The sequence below is a fragment of the Moschus berezovskii genome, chromosome 12 (genome assembly GCF_049115385.1).
Source record: "Moschus berezovskii isolate FMDL1 chromosome 12, NW_MosBer_1.0, whole genome shotgun sequence".
Taxonomy (NCBI): domain Eukaryota; kingdom Metazoa; phylum Chordata; class Mammalia; order Artiodactyla; family Moschidae; genus Moschus; species Moschus berezovskii.
This window is the reverse complement of record NC_142471.1, coordinates 95,321,749-95,335,962: the sequence shown is the minus strand read 5'-3', so window position 1 is coordinate 95,335,962 and position 14,214 is coordinate 95,321,749. Positions and strand designations below refer to the sequence as shown.

Here is a 14,214-nt window from a genome sequence, read left to right as displayed (position 1 = left end):
TTATTTACCTGTCTGTCTCATTAGCAACTGCCTCCTGCACCCGCAGCATCTGTAAATACTGCCCTGACCCAGGGGCGGGGGAGAAGCCGGTGCAGACAGGCGTCTCTGCCCCCCTGCCCGCCGTGATGGGGGCAGTGCCGCCTGGCCCGGGGGTTAGGCCCGCAGCCGGGGCCGGGACTCTGATGTGGATTAACACGGGCGCGTGCACAGCGGGTCACTCTGTGTTTCAGCAGCAGCTAGATCCTCTCAGCCCTTTACCCCTGTGTCCTGAGAGAGGACAACAGAGGGCTCACCGGGGATTGCACTGACCACTCCTTAGGAATCAGAGTGTCCTGTGCACTTCCCCGAGGTTCAGCAGGGGCCCCAGAGGTCATTGGTCAGGTTGACGATAAGGAGCACGGTCCACGGGGCTAGGTGACCGGCCCGCCCTGCACCGTGGTCAGTGGGGAGGCTGGGCTCCGGGCCCGCAGTGTAGGCCTCTCCTGTGCCCGCTGTCCTGGCTAGTGTGTGGCCCCATCACTCCCGCACCGGGCACCGCGGCGGCCCGCTCTGACTCACTCAGAAGCACAGCCGTGAGGCCGCGGGGCTTCGTGGACGTCCTTCCCAGACCCGTGAGGGCTTTGTGGCCAAGACAGGGCTGAGTCCTCCAGACGGTGGGAGAGACAGCCGGCCAAGGAGGAGTCTGGCTGTGTTGGTATAGCCAAGTAGATGAGTTTGCATAGACTTGCTGACAGAATCTTCAGATAGAATCTCTGACAGTAAACGTTTTCTCTGAACATGGATGCCAGAAAATTAGTTAAAATTTTTTTTTTTTTTTTTACTGTGTTGTTGATCTCATTTCAGGTTCTGACGGAATAGAGAGCCTTCAGGTGACTATAAAGAACAAAACTAAAGCTTCTTTCTCTGGGTGTAAAATGTTATACTATGAGGAGACGGTGAAGCGGATTTTCACAGAAAAGCTAATGTTTGTTAAAAATGGAGTTTAGGTTTCCTACAAGCATGTTGGACTACACTCGTGTATGCTACAGATAAAGACATTAAACGTGTTGTTAATCATATTGTACTTGAAGAGAGAAGCAAAGCAGTAGATGCAGACATATTCTGCTGTGGCTGTTGTCAGGACTTGGCTTTTGTTGGGTCCTAGAGTGGGCCCACAGAGATGTGTATAAAACACTTGTGGCACTCTTTGCTTAGCAGAAAGCCAGAAGCCACATCAATACCCATCAGGATGAGAACGGATAAGTGGCTCAGTCGCTCAGTCCTGTCTGACTCTGTGACCCCATGGACTGTAGTTCGCCAGGCTCCTCTGTCATGGAATTCTCCTGGCAAGAATACTGGAATGGGTTGCCATTTCCTTCTCCAGGGGACCTTCCCCACCCAAGGATCAAACCTGGGTCTCCTGCATGGCAGGCAGATTCTTTACCAACTGAGCCAACATAAGTGGATTGGCATGTATTTATTCAGTAAATATACACTTCAGTGAGAATGGATGACGTTTTACCTGTGGCATTTTATCTCATAAGCTACATAATGGTTCGTGTGTATTTGTTATATTGCTGTCTATACTTTTTTGTGTTCCTGAAAAGTCCTGGTGAGTCTTGGACCTGATGTATCTGCACATCTGATGTATCATGGTGAAAGAGAATTCTGGAGAGCTGAAATACTGATAGCCATGAAGGAACAGTGCGTTGAGTGACAGCAGACCCCCCATTAGTTACAGACACCAAGGACCTTGGAATAGCGCTCTGCAGTGCTAAGGGGGCTGTCCTGTGTGAACATGTGTCTGTAACATGCTCAGAGCTGGGGGACCAGTGCAGTGGGAGTTCCCTTGCCCTCACAGTAATTCAGTTGCCAAAACTAACTCCAGAAGAGAGAATCACAATGGAATAATTTGGGAAAGTTCTCAAAAGCTACCATCCCAGATGGTTTTGTAGGTTAAAAGAAATTCTACATAAAGGAACATACAGATGACTTGCTTTAGAAAAAGAGCTACATTATTTGATCAAAGGAGGTAAAAAAGAAATCAAACTGTCATCTTAATAGAGGCAGAAACTGCTCAGTTACTCCAAATCCCACTCAAGATAAAACCAGAAATAGAGGGTTTATCCTGGTGAGATTGAAAGGTCTCCACAGTTAGGAGAGCATTTCTTTGGATGAAGACGGAAAGTTTGCCATCACCACTTCTGCTTAGCAGGGTTTCTAACTCAGACAATTAAACAAAGAAGAAGAAACAATGGCTATAAGAATTAGAAGGGGAAGAAAACTAAATTGTTATTTCCTGATATCATCTACATAGAAAATCCAAGCAAATCTGCAGATAAACTATTAAAACTAATATTCAGCAAAATTGTTGACCATAAGATGAGCTTGCAAAATTAGGATGGAGGAGGGATAAAGAAAGTGTGCTCTTTATCCAGTGGGATATTACTCAGCCACAAAAGAGGGAGATGCCACCATTTCCAGCAACATGGATGGCATCTGGGGTCATTGTCCTAAATGAAATGAGTCAGACAGAGAAAGACAAATTCTGTCTTATACAAGGAATCTTAAAAACAAAACAAAAGCTCATTGAACAGATTGGTGGTTGCCAGAGATGGTGCGTGAGGGGTAGGAGAAATTGGTGAAGGGAGTCAAAAGGTAAAAATGAAAACAGCAACAGGAATCTGTTTTAAAAGCAGCAACAGCGGTGGGTAAGTGAGCCCTTTCAGCTCCTCAGACTCTTTGCAGAGCAGGTTTCTCAGACCTCTTAAGGGTCAGCATCTCTGCTGAGGAGCCAGGCTGTCCCTCCCTTCCAGCCCACGGTAGTTTGAGATAACACGAATTTATGTACGAGAACAGCCAGAGTGAAATCTGGAGAGTGTCCTCCACGCCTGCTTTGGAAGTCCAAGAAGGCTGTGTGTACAGTTTTTTCTAGCTTTAAACTCAAGGCTTTTCCTGGAGTACACATGCCCCCTTGTACCCTGTTTTCAGAGCTGCCTGTTTGCCCACGGCTCCTCCGTGAAGCTCTTGATGCTTGTGTGTCTGGGGCAGGAGCGCTGCCCATCACAGCGCTGTGGCAGGAGGGCCTGCCCCTCAGCAGTCCGGGCCCGGGCTCACTCCTGCATCTTCCCTCCCAGCCTGAGCCCCTGACTCAGCCTCCGCGGAGCAGAGACGGCCATGGGGTGTCACCTTGCTCTTGCCCTCCTCCCCCTGACTGCCGTGCCACCCACGTGTCCTTTCCCTGCTCTAGATGCATCGTTTCCCAGGCTTGATCCCTTTGGACATACTCGGTAGGGGACTGACTGAAAACAGCGTGCTGGCTGCTGTTCTGAGCTGCTCACCAGAAGCTGCTGCTGGGCACCGATAAGTACTAAGCTTTGTCCCCACCATCCACTTCCGCCCCAGAAGGCTGTCTGTGCACTGGGCTGGGACAGGTTCCAGCACCTGGGAACGTCAAGACAGTCTGGGACGGAGGCAGAACCTGACCTCAGGAATCCAGTCTTTTTCCCTGGTGTGTGCTCTATGCTTCTCCAACTACTGCAGACTTACACTGACAAACAATCCTTCATAACAAGGTGGAAGGCGAGGTTCAAATAGAGAATTGTGGACTTTCTTGGAGCTCCATCCTGGGATCTGGTGCAGTGAGGGAAAGCTCCACCCCTGTTCCCAGCCCAGGCCCTGTCCTGACAGACAGGAGGCCTTAAGCACACAGACGTGTTCTTTCCCGTCCACATTCCCGCTCCCACCTCCCCGTGGTGGACCTTTCAGCCTGCAGCACACATGCCAGAGATGGGCTCTGATCTCAGGAGAAGGCACCTGGTGGGGAGGCTCTCCCAGCCAGGGGACTGGCTCTGGAGGGGACAGGACCTATGGAGGTGGGTGTTCATGGGAAGGTGCAGCCAGAGGGGGTCCTTCAGAAGCTGCAACCCAAGGCAGAGAGAGTGCTGCTGAAATAAGACAGCTTCAGTGGAGGGGGGACTCATAGGTAGTAATTAGGGAAAAAATGCCATTTTCATGGATTCTTGTGGACTTGAGTTACGATCTAAGGTCCTTTAGTTTTAACCTGAAAGAGCCTCATCAGTATTTCTTGTAGGGTAGGTCTGCTAATGACAGATTTTTTGTTTTTGTTTATCTGGGAGTGTCTTAATTTCTCATTTTTGAAGGATAGTTTTGTTGGATACAAAATTCTTGGTTGACCTTCAGCACTCTGAATTGGGCTGAGAAATCAGCTGTCAGTCTTGTCGAGGATCCCTTCAACTTGATGTGGCATGTCTTTCTTTCTGCTTTCAAGACTATTTGGGTTTGACAGTGTTATTCTGAAGTACCTCGGTGTCTTTTTGGACCTTCGTCTCTTTTGATCCCAGTGTTAGAGACAAAACTCTTCAGAAAACACTCTTCTCTTGCTTGGTGGAAAAATACTGAAATTGTGTTTTATCAAAAGTGTTGTATTTCCCACTATTGCTTTTAATACCACTTTTCAAGCCTACTCAGGCAACGGACATGCTAACTGTCAACAGTGAGACCAGCGTTTAAGGCACCACTATCCTCTTCCTCTGTGACTTTATCAAATCGGGCTCAGTGCCCAGACCCCCCATCAGATGCAACTCCAGTGGCTGGTCCCTGCCAGTGGCCGCCTCAGAGTCTGAGGACATGAGCCCTCACTTCTGCATCAGGGACAGGTGTCTAAGCTTTGAGAGGGATGTCGGCAAAGTGGACCCTGGGGAGGAAAACGTGATGATTTGGGAACTTGAAGTCGTGTCAGGGAATAGAGATTGGGTGAGAGGTTTAAGTGAGTGATTCCTGCGGGTTCTTTTGTGTAGAAGGTTCTAGGTTTCGGCCCCTTTTTGATGTGTCTGTGTGTCTAGTTGTCCCGCATCTTATTTGTTCTGCCTCCAGTGTGTCTCCAGATAAACCCCATCCAGAGGGTGGAGTGGGGCGGCACAACGAGATGTCTCAGTCACTTCTGCATGAAGGCGAGGAGGCAGGAGGCCTGCTCCAGGGGCAGGAGGGCCAGGCCCGAGTGGGATCCTCGCGGAGCTGGGCTGCTTTCCAGCCCCGGGCACCCTGCGAGGAGCCTGCTGCCGTGCACTTGTGCTGAATCCATATTCAGTATTCAGACACCATTAAAAAAAAAAAACTATGAATTTATAGATGATACTTTCATTCTTTTTTTTCCCCTCTCATAGAACTGTAGGAGAGAAGAGAAATAACATTTATCGAGAACATTCTATGTGCCAAGCACTGTAGGAAACACTTTAAATATCTTAATTATAGTATTTTATATATGTTCTGTGAATCCGTGCTTAGCTCAGAGTGTGTGTTAGGTCAGCCGTTTGAAAGGCAGAGCTCAAGTGTCGTGAACCTGAAGCCAAGGTTGGTTCATCCCCACGGCGCACCATTCTCTCGTTGCAGGGACACTTTAACCACACGGAGGACCGGTAGAGGAACACGCCAGGGAGGAAGGCCCTGGTCATGGTTTCGAGCCCTCCTGCACCAGTAGCTGTGCTCCCCTGGGTGGACCTGGCTCCTCCTGTTCCCACAGCAGCCGCCGTGCTCCCGTCGGGAGGTCCTGCCTCCTCACTCCAGAGCCAAAGAGCCTCCAGACCTCACTCCTGAAGCCACCTTTCCAGTGCAGGCTGCTGGGGAAGATCAACGGCTTTATTTAAAAGTTGAAAGCATCCAGCATCAAACTCTGTGTGAGGTTTGAGAGTCCGCATCCAAATGTAAAGCCCCACTCCCTACTTTTCTATCGTTTTGAGGGTGTATCCAGAGCTGCTTATGTGCTCTTTTTTAATTAAAAGTCTTATTTTTATATTGAAAATGCTCTATAATCTTACACCGAATTTTCCTAAATGTTACCATCCAGTCTGTTCTGTGTGATATCCCCAACTGAAGTTCCCGGGCGCAGGACCTCTTTTATATTAAAATGGGAGTTTCTCATCCTCTCTCGGGTTTTCAGTGCCTGGTCTGACTGTGGAGACTGGTGTGCTTCCCGGGGTCTGCAGGCTCCTCCAGGATGCCCTTGTCACCTCGAGATGGGCCCCAGCGAAACCCTGGGTGGCAGCTTGTTCAAGATCCTGTCCCCCCTACCCAGTTCTCCGTGTTTCCCCGTGCCATCCACGTGGCCATGTCCTCTGCCAGCAGCTGGCCCGCAGCATCCACGTTCAGAAGAGCCTGACCCACAGGTGATCGTGGTGTGCCATCATGGGCAAGGGATTCAGGCTGGACAGACAAGGCCAGAAGACAGGGTGCAGAAAGGAGATGAGCAAATGCCGACTGTAGGACGGATTACCCGTAGTCAGGGCGCTGCCAGGCCGCAGGACGGAAAGCATTTTCTGCCCCCAGCGTTTTTGGAGCCACTGGACAGTGGACCCCAAATAAGCTCGCAGAGCTGTGACCGGATGAAGCAATGTCCAGGCTGCAGGAGAGAAGGAGCTGAGATTCGAGGCTGTAAAAAGACATTTTAAAAAAGCGTTAATTTGCTTCTCTCTTCTCAAAATGAGATCGACATCTTCATTTGTTTGGAAAACATGAAGATGCTCAGATCCCAACCTGGCATTTTGTGTCTAAGCTCTTCCTTTCCCCCCAGATCCATGGGGAGAGGGAGTGTCCACGTAGGCACAGCAAGTGTTTGGTCACTGAGGCGGCACGTGGGTCGTCCCAGCCATTTACGTGAACTGAAAGCTTTCGGGAGAGAAGAAGCCCCCATGCAGCGCCCGGCCTGGTACAGGACAGCCACCCCTGCCAGGGGGCCAGGCAGACTCACCTCCCCATGCCCACCAGCATCTCCGCCTCACTCTCGAGTATGCAAGGGTCTGAGGACCCAGGGACTGTCATTGGTGTAAGACCTGAGTACACGAGGCCTGGCCGCTGCTGGGCATCCAGCCCCTGCCCCACGGCCCTTCTGAGGCCAGAGCGGTTGGTCTTCTATGGAAAAGCCGTGCACGAGGACACCTAGCAGTGTGAGTCTGACAAGAGGGGTGCATTAGAGCCGGCCGGCCTGCGGGAGCCAGCGGCTTTGTCCCAAACTCCTGCAGCTCTCAGGCGGGAAGGCCAGCGTGGCGGAGCTGGTGGGCCCTGTGGGATGTGGCCTCCATTCTCTGTCCACTCAGAATAGGCTCGCAGCGCAGCGCGCCAAGGGTCTAGACTTCCTGAACCTTCTCTGTGCCCCTCGGAGCCCGCCATCTGGCCTTCTCGCCCAGAGAGACCCCAGGCCCAGAAAGCCCGGCAGGGCGACCTGTGGGCGTTCTGCCCTCCTGGCCTGGCCTTTGCCTGGCTCCAGAATCACCCCCTAATCGTCCCCATCTCTCTCACCAGCCCACTTCCTTCTGGGCCCTGCAGCCTGAAACGGATGAGGGAGAGGATGTTTTGGTAAAACTTTCTTAATTGGAATTTTTATGACTATAAAAATATACTTGTTGTAAAAGAGAAGAGAGGAAAACAGCCCACCCCACCCCACATGTCCACCCTGGGCTTGCTGGGGCCCCCCTCCAGATACAGACTTCTTTATTTCCAGCCGAATGTCACCAAGCAAACAGGCTCCCATGTTGTTGTGGGAGAGTGTCATTTTAAAAGGTGGCAGGGGAACCTCCCTGGTGGCCCAGTGGTGAAGTCTCCCCGCTTCCAATGCAGTGGGTGTGGATTTGGTCCCTGGTCGGGGAACAACGTTTCCACTTGCTGAAGCCGACAAATGTTTAAAAATAAGTAACGTGTAACAAATGTTATTTTAAAAAAGTGGCGGGGCACCCCACCTCGGGACAAGCAGCCGTCATCCTCATGGTTCTGACACTAACTGCCGTCGGTCGGGAAGGGCTGGCTCTAAGGGTGTAGGTAAGCTTCAGGGAGCCGCTCTGTCCTGCCTGGATGTGAGGGGCTGCGAGGGGCAGGAGGCAGACCCACTGCCCAGAGACCTCGCACAGGGACCCCTTCTCCCAGCACCTCAATTTGTCAGCCCCACAGGTACTGAAACAGATTAGGCAACACGCAAAACCTGCACAGATTCCATGAAACTGGGTTTTGACACACCCAGGACAAGCATGAAATGTGATTATACCTTTCAAGTGCTCCATTTCTGTGTCCTTGCCAAAAAGAGGAACACCCTGAGGAAACAGACCAGGCATTTGTGTGTGTTTTAAATACACTTACACATAAGTTGATACCCATTAAATTTTCCATTCGTTCTTTAAACATGATCTGTCCTTGCTTTTTGTGTAGAGACAAAAATATCAATACATACCTTTTATCATTTCACAAAATAAGTTTATATTGGTTTCTAAAGCTTGAAACAACTTATAAAACTCTCAGAAAATTTAGAAGCATGGTAAATGGTTATCACAGACATATTAGCATCACTTGAAATGTTTTGCCTCCTTTTAAAATGTAGTTTAATCTTCAAATCTGTTTTTTACACATGTTCCAAAAATGTTACCATGGGACTTATCTGGCAGCCCAGTGGTTAACACTCCGCGCTCCGAGTGCAGGGGATGTGGGTTTGATTCCTGGTCAAGGAACTAAGATCCCACATGCCATGCAGCTCAGCCAAAAAAAAAGCACAGAGATACCTCAAATTCCCACAGATGAGTAGAAATGAAACAGGAATGTAAAAGCACTCTATAATCCTGTTACACAAAGGTAGCTACTGCTCACATCTCACTGTGTATCTTAACTTTGCCTGTGTGAGCATGCACACCCGCAAGCCTGTCTTCTGGATGTTACCGTCATGGACGTCTTCCCATGTCAGCACGTGTTTGAGTCGTCATTCTAAAGGTCAGCATAGGGACTTCCCTGGTGGTTCTGTAGTTAGGATTTGGTGCTCTGACTGCCGTGGCCTGTCCCTGGTCGGGGAACTGAGATCCTGTAGGCCACGCATCGAGGCCAAAAAGGCAAAGAAAGGCTGAGTTAGGATGCTGCACAGTGTTAATCCCACTGGCTGGGAACACTGTGTTTCCCCACTCGCTCCCTGACCTGAGTTTATGCGCTTTTCGTTCATTCTTTTTTTCACCTACCTGTCACAAAAATTGCTGCATAAATAGTCCTACATATACAGTTTCATAAGGTCTTTCAGTTATATTCGTAAGAGAAGATTCTAGAAGTTGAGCTGCTGGGTCAGTGGGCCTACTCAGATTTTCTGCCATCTGGAAAGGTGGTCCCATGTCCCTTCCCATTCACCAACACCAAATAGAACCCACTCTTTTTATTATTATTATTAACTTGGGACATCTTGAACACAGAGGAAAGTAGGCAGAACCAATAGTACAAAGAGCCTGTAGCCTTTGACCTTCGCCAACAAAGGTCGCTGTGGCCAGTCCTGCCCACCTCCTCCGCCTCCCTGTCCCCTGGGAACAGATTCTAGCCATAATACTAGTTCCGCTATAATTATTTCCATCTGTCCTCCCAGAGAAGCAGCATAAAAAGCATAACCACAATACAATAGTCAGCCCTCAAACAAAATTTACAATAATTCCTTATTTATGAAATCTCTAGTCTTTGATTAAATCCCTCTGCCTCTTCAATTTCATAGCTGATTGTTTTCATTTTGTTTGGTTTTTCACGATGTGTTTGAGTTGGATGCATACAGGGTCCATGTACCAGACTGGCTGATCCGTCCTGAGTCTCTGATTGAGGGTCTTCCTCCCCCTTTACTCCTATGCAGTGAATTTTCAAGAAGCTAGTTTGTTCGTACAGTCTGTGTCAAAATGTTGCTCTTTACATCTCCCAAGTTTTACCTACTGCTCTTGGTTTGTCCTTGCTCCTTTCCTTCCAAAGAGCAATTGTCTTTTAATTTCATGGCTGCAGTCACCATCCACAGTGATTTGGACACAGAAAAGAAAACCTGTCACTGCTAGACCATGTATTAAAAAACAGAGACATCACTTTGCCAACAAAGGTCTATATAGTCAAAGCTATGATTTTTCCAGTAGTCATGTACAGATGTGCGAATTGGACCATGAGAAGGCTGAGCACCAAAAAATTGATGCTTTTGAACTGTGGTGCTGGAAGAGTCTCTTCAGTGTCCCTTGGACTGCAAGGAGATCAAACCAGTCAATCCTAAAGGAAATCAACCTTGAATATTCATTGGAAGGACTGATGCTGAAGCTCCAATCCTTTGGCCACCTGATATGAAGAACTGACTCACTGTAAAAGACCCTAATGCTGGGAAAGATTGAAGGCAGGAGGAGAAGGGGGTGGCAGAGGATGAGACGGTTGGATGGCATCGCTGATTCAATGGGCCCGGAGATGGTGAAGGACAGGGGTGCTGGCGTGCTGCAGTCCACAGGGAGGCAAAGAGTCAGACCCGCCTGAGCAACTGAGCGGCAACATCAACTTGCCTCAGTTCCTGGTCGGGGAGCTGAGATCTTGGTATTTACTATAATTGCTGTTGATCCAGAAGCTTGATCAGATTCAATTTTGATTTTTTTGGCAAAAGTTCTTTCTTAATCCCTGCCGGTCTGACCTTTGCACTGACTCTGTGGTTTTAATGTGTGGGTCCCACACCGCATTTCTGAGGTGTATTGTCGGCCACGTTTGTCCTTCGTGAATGATCCGTCTTTGGATGTTTCTCTGTTGGCATGCTTCTCTTTGTTATTTATTTTTAGGAGTTCTTTAGATATTAAGGCTGTTACGTCTGTTTTCCTCTCATTTGTTACCCATATTTTTTCCCGCTTTTAATTTTTCACATTCTTTTCAGTGATGTCTATGGCTTCATTTACTGGACGGTTTTAGCTGTCATAACTCTTGGCCTCCTTTTAGCGTGTTTCTAGCCTTGGAGCCATTCAAGAAAGACCTTCCTTTCCCCAAGATTATGTACGTTACATAAACTGATGTGTAAATTATGGCCCACATCTTTGCATGATTCTGGTTTCATTTTTTAATTTTTTACTGTTGGCTGCATTGGGTCTTCTTCCCTGCGAGCAGGCTTCTCTCTGGCTGTGGCGTCGGGGGCTGCTCTTGCGGTGTGTGGGTGGCTCATTGTGGTCTCTCGTGAATCGTGGGCTCTGGAGTGCAGCTCAGTAGTTGTGGCACTCGGGCTTAGCTGCTCCTGGCATATAGGATCTTTTGGACCAGGACAAACTGGTGTCCCCTGCATTGCAAGACACATTCTTAACCACTGGACCCCCAGGGAAGCCCCTGATTTCACTTTTAACACATAAAAGTTTGTGCTTTAGCTACAGAGCTTTAGGGCATAAAGGGCAATATATCTAACTTTGTTTTTCTCCAAATATTAACCAATTATTCTTTTTTGGAGAGGAGGTTGTGAAATGTTTCATTGAAGTATAACCTATACACATAAACGGATTTTCTTTATATATGTAGCAAAACAGTGGTGCTGAAAGTAATGTTTTCTCTTATTATTGTTAACAATTTTTTACTTTATATTGGAGTGTAGTTAATTTCCAACACTGTATCTGTTTCAGATGCACAGAGTGGTTCTGTTATGTATTTGTGTGTATCTGTCCCCCTCCAGAGCCCTCTCCCATGTAGATCGTTGTAGAATGCTGAGAGCAGCTCCTGTGCTGCATAGTAGGTCCTCGTTGTTTGTTTATTTTATGTACAGCAGTGTGTATACGTTAGCCCCAAACTCCTAATTTATCCTCCCCCTCCCCTTTCCTCTTTGCTCGCTGTAGACATAAACTTGTTTTCTGTGTCTCTAAGTCCTTCTTGCCGGTAAGCCCATCGGTATCCTGTTTTTAGACTCCACGTAATAGGTGATGTCACGTGGTGTCTGACTTACTTCACTTAGTATGGTCATCTCTAGGTCCACCCATGTTGCTGCAAATGCTGTTATTTCTTTTTCTTTTTTTTTTAATTGGCTCTGATGTAGTCCAGCTTGTCTAGTTTTGCTTCTGTTGCCTGTGCTTTTGGTGTCATATTACATGCCATATGGGGCTTCCTTGGCAGCTCAGTTGGTAAAAGATCTGCCTGCAGTGCGGGAGACCTGGGTTTGATCCCTGGGTTGGGAAGATCCCCTGGAGAAGGGAAAGGCTGCCCACGCCAGTGTTCTGGCCTGGAGCAGTCCACGGGTCTCAGAGTCAGACGCGCCGAGCGCCTCTCACTACACTACGTGTCATACCGTGTCATTGCCAAGACCAGTATCATGAAGCTTTCCGCTGTGTTTTCTTCTAGAAGTTTTACAGTTTTGGATCTTTAATCCATCTTGAGTTGATCTGGGTGTGGTGTAAGAGTCCAGCTTTATTATTCTGTGTGAGGATGTCCAGTTTTCCGGCACCATCTGTTAAAGAGACGGCCTTTCCCCATTGTGTATTTTTGGCACCTGTGTCGAAGATCACTTCACCTTACATGCATGGGTTTATTTCTGAGCTCTATTCTGCTACATATGTCTGCCCTAATACCAGTACGTAATTTTTTTTATTACATAGCTTTGTAATGTATTTTGAAATCAGAAAGTGTGATGCCTTCAACGAGCATGTGAAGAGACGCTTAACCTCACTGACCATCACAGAGATGTGAAGCAGAACCTCACTGAGATAGCACTGAGCTCCTGCTGGGATGGGGTAATAGATGTTGCTGCGGCGGCGGCGGCAGCGCTTCAGTTGTGGCCGACTCTGTGTGACCCCATAGACGGCAGCCCACCAGGCTCCACCGTCCCTGGGATTCTCCAGGCAAGAACACTGGAGTGGGTTGCCATTTCCTTCTCCAGTACGTGAAAGTGAAAAGTGAAGTCACTCAGTCATGTCCGACTCTTCACGACCCCATGGACTGCAGCCTACCAGGCTCTGTTCATGGGATTTTCCAGACAAGAGTGCTGGAGTGGGTGCAATAGATGCTAAGTGTTCACAAAGGTGTAGAGAAATTAGAAACTTGCGCACTGTTGATAAGAGTGCAAAATGGTGCAGCTGCTGTGGAAAAGAGCGTGGAGGTTCACCCAGAAGTTACAAATAGAGGGACTTCTCTGGCAGTCCAGTGACTGGGACTCTACACTTCCACTGCTGGGGTGAGAGTTTGATTCCTGGCTGGGGAACTAGGATCATTCATCCCACACAGTGTGGCCAAAAAATAAATTTAAATTTTTTTAATTGATGCAAAAAATAAAATCCATGATGAACAAAAAAAATCAAAATTAAAAAAAATAAAAATAGAACCATCAGATGATCCAGCAAGGCCAGTCCTGGGTATATAGCCAAAGGAACGGAGGTCAGGACCTCGAAATGACAGCACCCCCGTCATCACTGCAGCACCGCTCACAACAGTGAGGCCTCGAGACTGGCCTCACGGCCGTGCCTGAGTGCTTGATCACTTAAGTCACGTCTGACTCTTTGATACCCCGTGGACTGTAGCCCTCTAGGCTCCTCTGTCCGTGAGATTCTCCAGGCAAGAAGACTGGAGTGGCTTGCCATTGTCTCCTCCAGGGGATCTTCCTGACCCAAGAATCAAACCCACGTCTTTTGCAACTCCTGCTTGGCAGGAGGCTTCTTTACCACGTGAGCCACTGGGGAAGCCCAGTTAAATGGCCATCAACCGATAAATGGGTAAAGAGAATGTGGTATATGCACACAGTGGAATATCACTCAGCCCTAAAAAGAAGGAAACCCTGCATTATGTGACCACATGGATGACCCTGGAGGATATTATGCTAAGGGAAATACGCCAGGCGCAGAAGAATCAATATTGCCTGATTCCACCGATATGAAGAAGCTAAAGAGTCAAGCTCATAGAAGCAAGGAACAGAATGGTGGTTGCCAGGCCGGGGGAGGGACACAGGGCAGTGGTTGCCGGGCAGGTAACCCGTATTGCCGGCAGGTAATACGCCGGGCAGGGCTGACGCGCAGGGCGGCTGAGCCCCGGGCTCTGCTGCACAACAGAGTGCCTGTGTCCACCACACTGTATGTGTTGCACACGAAAAGCCCTGGAGAGGCCGGATCCCGTGTTAAGTGTTCTCCCCACAATGAAGTTAGAAAGAGCGCAGGGCCCTTCTGGGGAGGCTGCCCTCGCTGTTGGTCTTTGCTCTGAGTCGCAGTGCTGCCCCTCCCCACTGGGTCCTGCATTCCGTGGTGGCCGCTGAAGGCCCTCTCCGCCCTCTCCGCATGGTCAGTGGCTTCTCCTTGACTGGAGCGGGAGGGGACTTTCCACAAAGCCTCTTTGTCCCCCCAGATGGTTCCACTTAGGCTGTGGTTTCCCTGGCATCCGGGGTAATTGACAGAGGCGCTCACGACCCCTGGTCCTCAAGTCCAGGCTCCAGAGCCGCCTGGCTGGCCGTTGTGCCCACCCGGCCTGCAG

General features: G+C 48.9%; 1 protein-coding gene across 3 annotated transcripts in view; it reads left to right on the top strand.

Moving 5' to 3' along the window:
• Positions 1 to 5,921, top strand: part of C12H10orf143 (chromosome 12 C10orf143 homolog) — a 30,252-nt gene extending 24,331 nt beyond the window's left edge. For all 3 annotated transcript variants that reach the window (XM_055424386.2, XM_088842439.1, XM_055424387.2), the window contains one exon: positions 5,392 to 5,921. In XM_055424386.2, coding sequence (XP_055280361.1) covers positions 5,392 to 5,421 — 30 coding nt within the window. In that variant the 3' untranslated portion in view covers positions 5,422 to 5,921. The remainder of the gene's footprint in view (positions 1 to 5,391) is intronic.
• The last annotated feature ends 8,293 nt before the right edge of the window (positions 5,922 to 14,214 follow it).